General features: G+C 39.3%; 1 protein-coding gene across 2 annotated transcripts in view; it reads left to right on the top strand.

Moving 5' to 3' along the window:
- Positions 1–13,718, top strand: part of snx17 (sorting nexin 17) — a 36,599-nt gene extending 22,881 nt beyond the window's left edge. Inside the window, exons 7-15 of one of the 2 annotated variants that reach the window (XM_084083313.1) lie at positions 598–685; positions 3,823–3,892; positions 4,834–4,926; positions 5,167–5,370; positions 9,004–9,129; positions 9,443–9,520; positions 9,914–9,988; positions 10,084–10,125; positions 10,566–13,718. In XM_084083313.1, the coding sequence (XP_083939439.1) occupies positions 598–685; positions 3,823–3,892; positions 4,834–4,926; positions 5,167–5,370; positions 9,004–9,129; positions 9,443–9,520; positions 9,914–9,988; positions 10,084–10,125; positions 10,566–10,685 (896 nt within the window). In that variant the 3' untranslated portion in view covers positions 10,686–13,718. Of the gene's footprint in view, positions 1–597; positions 686–3,822; positions 3,893–4,833; positions 4,927–5,166; positions 5,371–9,000; positions 9,130–9,442; positions 9,521–9,913; positions 9,989–10,083; positions 10,126–10,565 lie in introns of both variants that reach the window. The other variant, XM_084083312.1, reaches the window with a different exon arrangement.
- Positions 13,719–13,884: the final 166 nt, after the last annotated feature.

Genomic DNA, 13,884 nt, shown 5'->3' with positions numbered 1-13,884 from the left:
TACAATATGTATGTAATACATGTCAAATAAAACTAGCATATTGATATCAGTGTTTGAACATGGGCTGCATATTGCATATAACTCTTGGGTTGCCCTCCCATTTTTAAAAAAACATTTACTTTGTAGCTGTTCTTCTTTTTATCCTAGTGATTTAAAAAATGAAAGTTAACTGCTGTAGCATTTGCTGTATAGCTCATGCTGTTTTCCAAACTGTAAAAGAAAAAAACTCACTTTACAAAATGAATTTCTAGATGTGCTTTTTATTCATTATCGTTGCACTATTGTTGCTCATATTTATTGATGACTAGAACAATTACAGCAACAGGCATCCTTTACAGCTTCTCCTTTCACTGTCCTTGGACCCGAAATGGACCTTGACTTAATAGCTGTGGTCTATTGATACACACACACCAGATGATGATCTTTTTTTCTCATTTACGCGCATGCACGAGCGCCTGTGATCCCTGCTGGGATCAGTCCAGATGGACTCTACCCATCCCTCAATGTTTGTTGTCACCACCATAATCTAAATGTCCTTGAGATCAGCCTTTTCTCTCTCTCTTTGTTTGCCTCTCATTTACCTTTTCTCTCCATCAGTTGTACGGAAGCTGCAAGAGTTTGAGCTGCCTTATGTATCGATCACCAGCTTGCGAAGCTCAGAATTTCACATACTCCTACGGAAAAGGTACCGAACACCCACTCACAGCGCAACTTTAACTTTTAAATGACCATAACAGCGTGTTGGCGTCAAATCATTCATTACATTCATTATCTAATCACAGCTTTGGGCCTACTGACCGTACACAAATAGGCCTATAGACCCTTTCCCATGAATGGATTTGTTTTTAGATTTTGTGTTTGTAATGTATACAGTACATTTTCTCCAAAGTCATTAAAACCTTACCTTACTTAATTGAGTAATATAAGTGAGTCAATGTTGGCTGATATGATTACACAGTTTAAGTCTTGCAGTCTTTAATTTGGTTTGTCAGCAAGAATCAAGAGGCGCTTATTTGTCGCGCACTCACACAGGTACAAGCAGTGAAAAGTTGGTGTGGCATGTTCCGCAAGACTGTGCTAACACAACAATACAATGTACAAGATGATAACAGAGATACTGGTAGTTTGAAAATCAATAATGTCTCTAGTAACTATGCTATCCACCTGCACTTTAAAATACATTTAAACACAATGATAATGTAACTTTGACATAAGAAATATGTTTTTGTGTCTCAAATTACTTCTCAAGCAAGTCTGAAAAAAAGTAGAAGTGCAGTATGCGTTGTATGCTATAGTATACCATTAGTCATAATCAATGGGCTATGAGAACACCAGTATGATGTCTTATTCATTACATGGATGTGTCTGTGAATTACTGCCAGAAAAAGAACAAAATACTGAATTATTGTGCATTTGCGTTAGCCTGTAAAAAGGCAGGCAAAAGATTCACATTTGTAATGCTTGACTTATAAAAACATGAATTGGTCTTAAGACGTCAGAGCAACTGTGTGGGTATGAACATGTCTGCTTATCTGACGTGACCGTCTTCTGCAAAGTCCCCACGTGGTATTTAATTTGAAACATGGGCCGGAGTATTTCCCTTCAAGTACTGTAGTTGTTCTGACCAGACAGTTGGTGGGTTTAACTGTCGCCCCAGCAAAGCCAAAGGGGCTCTTAACCTGAAATTGCTCCAGCATGTCTCCAGCTGCTCCGTGTAAGTGGGACCATATGGAGGTATAGAAGTATCCACAAGTATTTACCCAGAGAACAGGACATCAGCAAGCAGCCAGAAATGTCACAGGCCAACATTTTGTCAAAAATAACTTTATTCAGTGAAGATAAATAACAAATAACAGTGTACTTTATATAGTGGGAGCATAGCTAGCATGAGGAAAAGGGTAGATCCACTCATCCAACCAAATGTCCGATCAGACTGTCTCTTGACCCGATTGATGCCACATCTGTAGGTTGCTACCTCAAGTTGATGAATGAATGCTCTTCTGTACATGACATCTGCCCTCCTCTTCCTCTATCTCTGTCCCTTATTTCGTCACCCTACCTCCTGCTGACTGAGGTACACACGATGTTGACTTTTCTGTCTGCCTGAAGGAAAGGCTTATGCCCCTGACCTAGTTTCACTGTGTGTAGTGCAGCGAGGGGAGGGTGAATGCACAACTAACAGGTGGGGGGGAGTGGACCCCATAGTTAAATTTTAATGAATAAAACATTATTTAAACCATTCTCTGTGGTATGTTAATACAATATAACTAGCACATCTGCAGTTGCTGGAGTTGTTCTCCCTACACTTCCATTGATAAATCTTGACCCTGATGACAGGTAGGACATCTACTGGTTGACGATGCCAAATAAAGTTATTTGAAGCAGACGGTGCACCGGATTGGACACTAGATGCGCCACCATCTTTATTGTAGTTTGGACATTGCATTTACCTCTCTTAATTGGGAACACATGAAACATACAGATTGTAGCTTTATTGAGATAGGGTCAAAGTTAGGTCTGTGGAAAAAAATGTGTTCACCAAATATTGTGATTGTGCTAAAAATATAATATTTATTACAAAATGAATAACTAATGTATAGACATAAGGCCTCTACAATTTGGAAATTTCTTATTGTGATTTAGTTATTTTTGCTGTGAGTATGCATGTGAAAGTGAATCAAAAAGGTTTGGTTAGCTTCTCTGGGACACAATGGAAGTAATTATCTCTTGTGTAGCTCTTGTATTGTGTACTGAGCCATCAAAACTGGATTGATTGACATTACATTTCATAATTCAAGGCAGATATTTTGTGAAGGAAAACCAGTCTGGTTTGCATTAAATGTTATATGAATTATTAATAACATTAGCATTTACTTGAAATTATAGCTGACAAAGAAACACACTCAAAGATGCACATATGAGGACTCCCTTTCATCCCACTCTTCAGTCCCCAGTTTTTCATTCTCCTTCATCTTCTCCCTGCTGGTGTTTTTGAATTGCTAATGTGGCCAGTTAACTTTGTTAATACCTCCTTTTAACAACTTCTTCGTTACCTCTATGACTCACCCTTACTCAGAAGTTTGCTACCAGCAGAAAATGTAATATTTCAAAGGTATGCTCAGATTACTGCGTCAATAGAGGCATCAGGATGGAGAGAGATGCTAATGAGGGAAATTGAGAAGGGAGAGATTCATCAGAAAGTGAATGAGTTGTTTGTGCACATCTAGTGTCACCAGTGACAGAAATACAATGGTAAATCCTCAATCCAATCTCACAAAGTTTTTGACAATATACCTCTTTCGATACGATAACATCATTTCCAAACAGTTATTTTAATGATAACCAACTGAATGCTGACTTAAATTGAGATAGCTTCCATTAGAAGCAGGGCAGTGGAGCTCACATACACACGCACGCACACGCGCGGGCACACACATACACACGGGCGTGCATACACACATGCATACTGAGTTGACTATGCATGTATTAATGTCTCTCTTTAGCCCATACACAACTTATTGAAAGCAGTGTCTCTTGTTCAACTCTATGGTTCACATTCTGGGCCTGCTGCCAGATGGTGTCAACTGTTGACAGTTAATTAAACTTTATGACCAACAATATAACAGCCTTTGTTTATCTGGGAATGCTGAAATCAAGAGACAACTACTACTATACACAAATCACATTTTGTTAAATGTGTTATACATTTTTGACAATTCTTGGGTGCTTTTCAGATGGTATGACCCACTGGAGCAATTAATTGTGAATTTTGTTTCGAGAACCGTAAACTAAATGCCTTTTCCCCCCCTTCAATCCCTGCAGCTACTGGGATATGGCGTATGATAATGATGTAATGGAAAACAGAGTGGGCCTTAACCTGCTGTATGCCCAGGTATGTATGGGGGTCAGTACAAATGTCACCAGTGGCTTTAAAATCTTTTGCCCGTTTTGTTACACAACATGGCTGGAACAGACACAGGCATTCACTTTCAGCAACACTAGTATGCACAGTTAATGAAAACAAGAGGTCCTTTACTAAACCCCCAGAACAATGGAGCTAAACAGAAAATCGGAAAAAAGGCATTTGCCTTCTTTTCATCAACTTCTTACGCTTTTATAACATTTTTATTGACATGAATAATATCTGAAAGCTTATAAAATGTGATTTTTCTCTTGGGTCCATCAATTATCTAATGGTGGTGTTGACATGGTTTGGCTTTGGCTCTCTTTGCCCCTGTGTTCCTATTTATATCAGATCTCCTTAGCCATAGCAACTATGCTATATTTTCTCAAGCTTTTTAGAGATGGCTGGCTTGATAAAAACCTGGTTTTGGTAAGTGCTGCTTCAGTGTGCACAGCAGAGTGTGGAGGTCCAAGAAGAGAGAGTGTGTTCATGTGTGTGTCTACGTACATGAAAAAAAAACGCATGGGTTCCCGAGAATAACACACATGCAAATGCATTTATATTTCATAAGGTTTTCATTTGATGATTGCATTTCTAAAATATTCCACCTTTTCTCAGTCGATGTTACAAAATGACATAACCACTAGCCCAAAATACTTCATGGTTCGTCGAATGGAAAACATAGCCCGTCTAAAAGCTCAAAACATGTATTAACGCGATGCATTGTGATCTTACTGGCTGTTTTTTTTTTTTTTTATATATATATATTTTGGAAAATGCAGATTTTGGGATTTTTTTTGTGAAGTTTTCATCTACTCTAAAATGACATGCCCAAAATAGGGATGCCAGGGTTAAAGTGGTTGAATGACTTCCTCACTACAAAAGAAAATGAGTGTACCACGCATGGTTTCTTCTCTGTGCCCTTCCAGACAGTGTCTGACATTGAGCGAGGCTGGATACTCGTCAACAAAGACCAGCACAGGCAGCTTAAGTCACTGCAGGAGAAAGGCTCCAAGAAAGAAGTAAGCAACACCATCTACTGTGAATTGCCCAACCTTGAAAATGTGTCTCACATGAATACAAGGATTTGTGCTATGCAGTTAGCATAGTTTTCCAAGTATGATAATAATTTCCCCATTAAATTCCTTTTGCATTTGCTTCCCTTGGAAGGTCCTTTGGAAAATAATCGGTTACATAAAACCATTTCTTGCCTGGAGGATTAAGAAAATTGTCTGATTTATTTATTTGTCTTTTTTCACCAGTTCATCCGTCTAGGTCAGACACTCAAATATTTTGGCTATATCAAGTTTGATCCCTGCATCACCGACTTCCCTGAGAAGGGCTGTCATGTGATCGTCAGCGCCGGTAACAACGAGCTCAACTTCCACGTCAAGCTACCAAATGAACAGATGAAGGAGGGAAGCTTCAAAGTAACACGCATGAGGTGCTGGCGGGTCACCTCCTCTGTAAGTGGACTATTTTTTATTTTCTTATCAATACTTTTTTATAATTTAATTTTCACTATAGCTGGACGATATGACTTCAAATCAATATCACGATTATTTAAAACTTTTGCCTCGATTATGAATAATGAAGAATTATTATAAAATAATGTATATATATACTGTAGTGAAAATAGCTCATCTACAAGCTCACAATGCGCCGCCTATTCTAACTTTATTTGTACGCCACCATTGTATAACAAAGTATAATATATTGTTAAGCGGTTAATCAGACTAATCAATTTAGTTGATTATCAAAAATGTATTAGAAGGATTTGTGTCGCCATTAAAATACATTTTGGTCAGTTATTGCTTATACATTTCGACATATTTTTGAGTAATTGCCAAGCCCCTAATTTTTCACATGTCTCCCTGATTTAGTCGTTATGCCAATTCCCACCACGTGTGTAGTCTGTCACCTGTCACATGTCACTGCCAACACCTACTGTCTGGGGAGGGTGTAGACAACCACATGTCTCCTCCACTACACATGGAGTCACCAGCTGCTATTTTTCACTGGGAGGGCGTATTGTATGCAGAGGAACATGCTATCTCCTCCCGGCCAAGCTGGAGGTGCTTTGCAGTTACCAAACCTGAGTCTCCACAGTGGTGGCCAGGTACTTTACCCGTGCTTCCCGGAAGGAGCTATTTGTTGTGTGAAAGGAAGGCGTCAGGAACTGATGAAGATGTAACATATGTCAAATGTAGTCCCATTCCATTGCACTTAAATTAAAAAAAAGGCAGTAAGTTAAGCGCAGTTGCTCCATGTGCCTTCCATTCTACCTCTGTTGCCATTGTTCTGTGTGATGCACCGGACCTGCCAAACTTTACCTGGTTGGTGCGCGGTGAAACCTTTTTGTCTGTGAGAGAGAGAGAAGGTCAAGGAGAGATGTTGGCCATTTGGAATCCTACCATATTGTTATTGCATAAAAAAGATCAGAAGTCCTCTGGTTCTCTCTGGTTCTCTCCTTGTTGACATTGTCGTTTGTTCACAAAGTTTACCACTTCTCCTTTTTGTAAAGTTGACCAGCTGGTCCTCTCACTTGGCAATATTTTCTATTTTTGCACAGCAGAGAGGGATAGTGTAGTAGGAGAGACGCAGGAGAGAAGGGTTGGAGCTAATCCAGTCAGACCAGCGAGAGCAGATGTTTTTCCCAGAGAGTTGGGGGTTTTGACCGCTACGCTACATACATGCTACCCGTTCATTCACTCATTAGCGTAGACAGAGGCTTACGAAATGCATTTCTTCATGCAGCCAGAGCCAAGTACCACTTTCTGTTCCTGCTGCAGACTAAAAGTGCTGACCCTCCGTGTTGTTCATCTTCATCAGTTCAATTACCCCAACACATAGTCACCACAAAGTCTAACGGCATATTGATCCACCAGCCTCATACCTTAGACTCTAGAGCACCAGCCTTTACTGGAATTTATGTTATCCATTGGCGAGGCAGTAATCAGTTGATACACAGTAAAATCCTGAGTGTTAGTTTATCTCCAATCTCCAGTCTCCAAGAGAGTACAAATGAATCCTTAAAGGTGCACTTGGTTCCATTTGTACTAAGGCTGCAACGACCGATAATATTCGTAGCAATTATTCTATCGATTACTTTTTAGGTTAATTGAATAATCGAGAAGCACGGCTTTTATATATATATATTTTTATATATAATATCAATGAATCGATTAACCACTTAAGCGTAGTAATTTATACTACGTCGACAACAGTGTTGATAAGTGTTGAAAAAGTGAAAATAGCTGTTCTACAAAATGACGCGATGCGATCATGCAACGCATTGTGAGCTTGTAGATCGTCTATCTTCCCCCTTTTTTTTTTTTACATTCCAGAATAGGAATACTAAGGTTCATGTGGTTAATGAGGACCTTCCTTCCCAAACCAACGATTCAAAACATCCTATTTAGTGGCGTACTGCTATCCTACTTAACTGTCCCATCTCCAATGACATCTTAAAGTTTTGTCTCGAGGGAGTCGCACAATGAAGTGAAAATGGGCTGTACGTTTCCGCAAGGAAGACCAAGTTTAAACAGTTTCAGTTGTGTGAGAGAGAGAGAGAGAGATGGGGTGAGAGTGCCTTTTTGACCAGACCTGGTATTACTTCCTACACACACGCTCGCACACACACACACAGGCTGCCAGCACACAGAATTGCATACAGAACTAGTATAGTACTGTTTGGGTTACACACCATTAAATATCAGGCATATCGTCACTATTGGGGAGAAACCGTGTCTCCATAGTTCATCTTTTTATGTTTTTTTCATAAATGAGCGTCCTATTATACTTTGTCTTGCAAATGTAACTAAAATAGCCGATCTACAAGCTAACAACAACATGCAATGTGCAAGTTTTGTCAGTTTTTCAAGATGTTAGCCTATAATGACATGCTGGACATAGGGACACTAGTTTGAAAGTGGTTACATCTCAGTCACCTCTAGTAAGAAATGAAGACAGCCAAAGCCAACCAAAGCCAACATTATGTTCTTAGTAAGGTGTTGGGCCACGGCCAACACGAGCCGCCAGATCAGCCTCAGGATGTGCTTTGGCATAGAATAGTACAAGTGTCTGGAACTCTACTGGAGGAATGGAACACCATTCTAACTTACCGGTAAGATATTCCCTCATTTTGTGTTTTGGTGATGGTGGATCACATTATGGGAGGAAGACACAAGCCCCAAAAAACACAACCAATAACAACTACCAATATTTACAAGCGACTTTACAGAAAAATAAGCCCAAAGTCGCTTATAATAAGCAGACCTGGCAACATTGCCCAGAAGTTATGTGCAAAGTTCACAGAGAAACGGGAGCAGTGATGCTGCCTGTGTGTAGGGCTGAAAACTGGTTGGGAGTGTTTATAACATTGTGTTCTGAGGGAGGTTTGTGAAAACATTTAATTTAAAGCAGGTGATATAGAGTTTTGTTTGTTAAAATACGTGTTAAATAGTTCTATATTGTGATGGTAATCATTGCTATAGAGCGTTTTTGTGCAGTAATGGGGGTCTCCCTATCTCTCCAGCTCTTTAGCAACGGAAAATATTTTTTTATGTCTGCATACCAATTTCATCCAATCAGGAGAGAGAGCTCATGTGGCATACAGGATACACACTTGAAAAAGGAAGTGATTAAATGAATAGACAAAATTGGAACGATATAACATTTAAGCTGATAAATGGTTTCTGTTTCCTGATTGGATTAAATTGGTGACTCACCTGAAAATGTATTTTCTGCGATACCCTTATTACTGGACAAATACTCTATAGCAGTGATTACTATCAGAATATAGAGCTTTTAACCAAAAAATATCACTTTGACATTTTTAATTGCTGAAAATGATCTTTTCAACAAATACAAAAACTGCAGGTGTTGGAAGTATAGAATTTGCAGTACCGTTGCAGTGGACAAAAGACGGCACACGGCTAGAATAGAAAATAACAATGTGTGCCTGCATCAACACCGGTGGAAGTTGATGACGGGAATTCTAGCCACAATGACGATGTACAACATGGTTAGATTATAATTATAATGCCTGCTTCTCAGCCTGTCCAAATAACCATCTGGTGTCTCCTCCTACACAGCAGGTTCCAGTGGCTAATGGCACAGCCAATCCCTGCAGCTCGGCCAAGTGCGAGGTCAAGCTGGAGCTGGCCTTTGAGTACTTGATGAGCAAGGAGCGCCTCCAGTGGGTCACCATCACAAGTCCACAAGTAAGGCCTGTGGTGACCCTGCTTGATGGCTTCAAGCAGGGTCACTCAACAGTTTGAGAAAATATTTTAAATCAGTGATTCTCAACCTTTTGGATTAAGGACTATCATTTTGATATGCAGTAGGCAGAGAGCTGCGTTTAAATTAAATTTGACCCTGAGTTCTATTAAAGATGAAATGGCAAATGGAGGATAAAGGGGAGGGGAGAAAAAAAGGACTAGGAAGTACGCAGGAACAACATACTGTAAATATTCTTTGAGGTGATTTCTGTATTGGATATATAGAATTGGCTGACTCTTCTTCTCGAATCTTTAGGCCATCATGATGAGTATCTGCCTTCAGGCTATGGTGGATGAGCTAATGGTGAAGAAGTCGGGCGGCAGCATCAAGAAGGTTTGTTAAGTGTCCAGAGAATCAACTCTCCTTTCAATGAAGGGTTGTGCTCCAAAGTTCATCTAGCCACATGCAAGTCTTTATATGGGCCACTTAACCGGGGGTTAAGCCCCATTTTATACTCTCAATGTGTTGCAACAGGGTTTGAGCTGGCTATTGCCACTGTATTTTAAAAAGAAAAAGGATTTTATTCAAATTGATTATTATTTTGTATTCATCTTTTAAATTGTTTAGTTCGATTGACTGCTGCACCCCTACACTTAAACATTATAATGCTTGTTACTGTCAGCAAACAACCGCAAAATATCTGCAAGGCACACATCAGGTCTTCAAGCTATTCTTCTCTGGCTGCAGTACAGTATCTTGTCTCCTGTTGTACTGTGTCACATCTAGATGCTGAGGAAACGTCACAATGGCTCTATACACCGGTCAGACAGTCAGCAAGCTGTGAAATCTCCCCCTCTACTGGTGAGAATAGGATAGCATGTCACAAGTGTTTGCTGCTTTGCCTCTTGATGTCTTGTGCAAAATGTATTTAACTTTGAATCTTCATATTGCTGCAGGACTCTCCAGATCCAAATCGTGAACAGATCGTCAAACTCTCGGTAAGTGGTCATTAAAAGAATTTTACTGTTTGACTGAGTTATAGTAAAGTTCAAGCTTCTGTTTATCAGTTTTGCACGTTTCGGAAAATGCAGACACATTTGGCCCAGTAATATAGGCTACTTACTGACCAGCTGAAATAGATTTTCGCGACCATATCGTGATATAATGTATTTCCTAGTGAAACAGGTGCAAAGTGCGTCTCAGCCAATCATAGCGATGGGGGCGGGTCGTTCACTGACGCTCTAAAAGTGTGAAAAACATATTTTTCATTTCAGCTGGTCTTTAATAGGCTGTACCTTTCCATAATAAGTATGCTCTAAAACTATATATTTTATCTATTTGTCATTTTAAAATGTGTACTTTACTCTGTAGTCTGTCTGTTTAGGAGATGCTATCCATAATCCATAATTTGTTAAATATGCTATGACTTTCCATACAGACCAAACTGAGTTCGGTGTCACTTCGTGGGATCAGCGCCTCCAACTCTGCAAATGACATCAGTGGGAATGATTTCCATGGCAACTACGCTTTTGAGGGAATCGGGGATGATGACCTGTAACCCTCATCCATCCACCCCCCCCCCCCAGCCCCATTCGCCTACCATTACTCTCAATAATTGGGATGGCAAAGATTCCCAGCTGAGCTGAGCCAAGCTGTGTGGATCAGAGATGTCGAATTCTGCAAGATTGTAGCTTCCGCCTGGAAAATGTGTTGCCTTAATACTCTCATTTAATCTCCTGACAGTCTTAATTTAGAATGTAAAAAGGTAATCTAGATTTCAGTTTCTACTGTATCATGGTCATAAGATTATATTTGAATTCTCCCCATCTTTTAATCAAATTTGTGTGATATCAGTTTGACAACATGTGATTGTTTTTGTTCCACTGACATAATCCATCATTGTCGAAATGTGGTCAAAGAAAGCAAAACGAAACAAAGCTTTATATGTGCTTTAAAAACCAATTTAAGAGACACTTAAAGCGTGATGATTGAGAAGTACAGTAGCTGTGGAGAGGTGAAAATCTGTGGACTGGTGGTGTAGCGAGGGGAATTGTTTGGCTATGTCAGCAGTGGGTGAATGTCAGCATTAACATTTTGGAAACATTGAACTACGAGTAGATGATAACATGGCGAATGTATGGTCAATGCAATTTCATGCTTAGTTTAACCACTCAAGCCCTATTTTATACTTTGTAGTACAATCTTGTCGTGCAGTGAAAATAGCCGATCTGCAAGCTCACAACTTGTCGTGTCACTTTTGCACATGCTACTAGAGCCACGAATAGAGATTCTTGTGCTGGGAACAGGAGCTCTGGTTGAACGGATTGATCCCAACGTCCTAGCCCTTATAAAGAGTAAAGGCATTGCTGTGGAGTTTCAGGACACGTCAAATGCATGTTGAAACTTTAGTGTTCTGTCCAGTGAAGAGTAGCAGCCGCTGGTCTGATCCCTCCAACTATCAGCACAGCGCAGGACTTAACAGAATTGTGGGTCTTCTGCTCAAACAGAAATGGAGACGAACCTCCAATGGAGCTCAGTTTGGTGTGACATGAGCTTGTAGATCAGTTATTTTCACTATTTTTGAAAGTTTTATATATATAATGGCATGCCCAAAATAGGGGCGCCATGTTGAATGTAGTTGACTGTTGTCAGTATCACAGTGGTATCAGCATTTGGGGTAGGGTTGGGGCCTGCCTTGGCTATGGAAAGTTTCACAATGGTGAACACATGGAGTGACACTAGTCACTAGTGTCTTTAATGCTTTATAATGTTTGTCTAGCCGTTACAACTTAAAAGGCATTGTTTCATCTTTGGCCATGTTTTGACAATGAAGGAGCGTACCAATACGGTAAACGTGACAACATTTTACAAATACTGGTGGTATCATTTAAGATGTTTTAAGTAGGGATGCATTCATTTGCATTACAGAAATCAATGCATTCTTTAAAAAATGTTTGCATGTTCATTTTGACCATTTTATTTAATCAATCATACATACACTGAACAATGTCCTTGTCATAAGTGCCGCTTTCTATAATGCATTTAAATGTTCTGATTGACAAAAGAAATGAATAGCCTGGAAACTAAGCAGTAAGAAAAGCTAGATCCTTTGGTAGCTGCATGTTCCCTTTCAACTCTAGAAGCAAATATCCAGTACGACCCCACACTACTGATAATACTACAGAACTGGATTTTGGAAGGTTATCTAAATTATATAGAGTCTAATGAATGACTTGAATCTCAAGTGTGAGATGTTGACAGTTTAATCACATGGGTGGCATATGTTTGGATTGGCTATCTAACAAAATGTAATTCAGGGAAATCTGTTATGCTACAGTATCTAGCCTTCAAGCTGCCAATGAAGCCATGGTAGTAGTGAGTAATGGTAGTCTTTGGCCTCATTATTTTACATTCACAATTTTGTTTCAGTAAAACTTTCACCTAATATGTTTTAGGCACAGCCACTCGTATTGCCTTTGCAAAGAGTCAAATGCCTTAACTTTATTTCTGTCTGAACTACCATTATCATTAGGGAAATGGGGCAGGTATGTCATTGATTTGAAACATGTTGTGTAGTCACTCAGCCTTAGCCAGCGTTGGCTAGAATCTTGCAGAGCACGATAGATTGATTAGTTTGGCGGAACTCCTTGCACTTGCTGAACCCATAATTTTGCACAGTATTACAGATGGAGATGGATATTTATTGAACGAAGTTGCTAATGTCTAAATATTGTGGGGGAATTTCCAAGGGGGCTCTGAAAATCATCTTTGATTTGTTTTTCAACCAATTATTTTTCAAAGTTACTCATAAATGCCAAAATATAGTTTACTAAAGCATTTTGCACAAAAGAAGCATTAAAAATTATAATGTCACTTTTATATTATGTACATGCAATTAAGAAAAAAGTATTCTCAACATTTACTAATATCTATCATCAATAGTTTATTGTAATCAAATAAATCAAATGTAATCTAAGCTGTATAGAACAAAAATATTTCAAGGACTAACATTTATCATTGTTTACAGAATGTTTAGGGAACTTGTTAGTTAAAGTGTTTACAAATTCCACATCTGATTTTTGATTATTGATTGTCTTTTTTTTTTGGTGAGTAATACTGGGTTGTGTGGAACATGCTCCTAACATTTTGTTAGTATATTGTGCCAATTATCTCAGAGGTTTTAGCTGAAAAGGTGCTTTCTTGAGGGCAGCACAATTGCTGGTTTGATCTCTGAACAAAAGTTGGTTACGGAGCGTTGCGAACAAAATGGACATTCATTCCAGATTCCAGTCTTCTATACTGTTTGCATCAGTTGGGGAGAGTGAGCAATGAAGCTGCATTTCTTTTTTTACCGAGTCTCCAAATGTAAATGAACCAGTGCACTCTCATTGGATAGTCAGAACTGTAATCAAGAAATGTTATCGTGTCTTGCTCTTTCTTTCATATTTTCCCATTTGTGTCCTCACTTGGCTATAGGGCGGAAAAGACACAAGGGTGTCACCAATGAGGCCTATTCTGATCATATTACTGAGCAAATACATGTAAGCTGCAATGTCCTGGATTTCAATAAATGTATAGTTGCCAAATTACACTCTAGGCTTTGAGTTTATTTTCTACTTGCTTTGACACTTATGCATCAAAGTGTGTCTCTGTCTTCCAAAAATGTCAGGGTAGGGCTTAGCATGGGGTAGCGTGTTCTCTCTAGACAGTACCACTGTTGCATATCTCCAGCATGTAAAACCCATATTGTTGTACAC

Source organism: Gymnoscopelus microlampas (genome assembly GCF_963454915.1).
Source record: "Gymnoscopelus microlampas genome assembly, chromosome: 16".
Lineage (NCBI taxonomy): Eukaryota > Metazoa > Chordata > Actinopteri > Myctophiformes > Myctophidae > Gymnoscopelus > Gymnoscopelus microlampas.
This window is presented reverse-complemented; position numbering and strand designations above follow the sequence as displayed.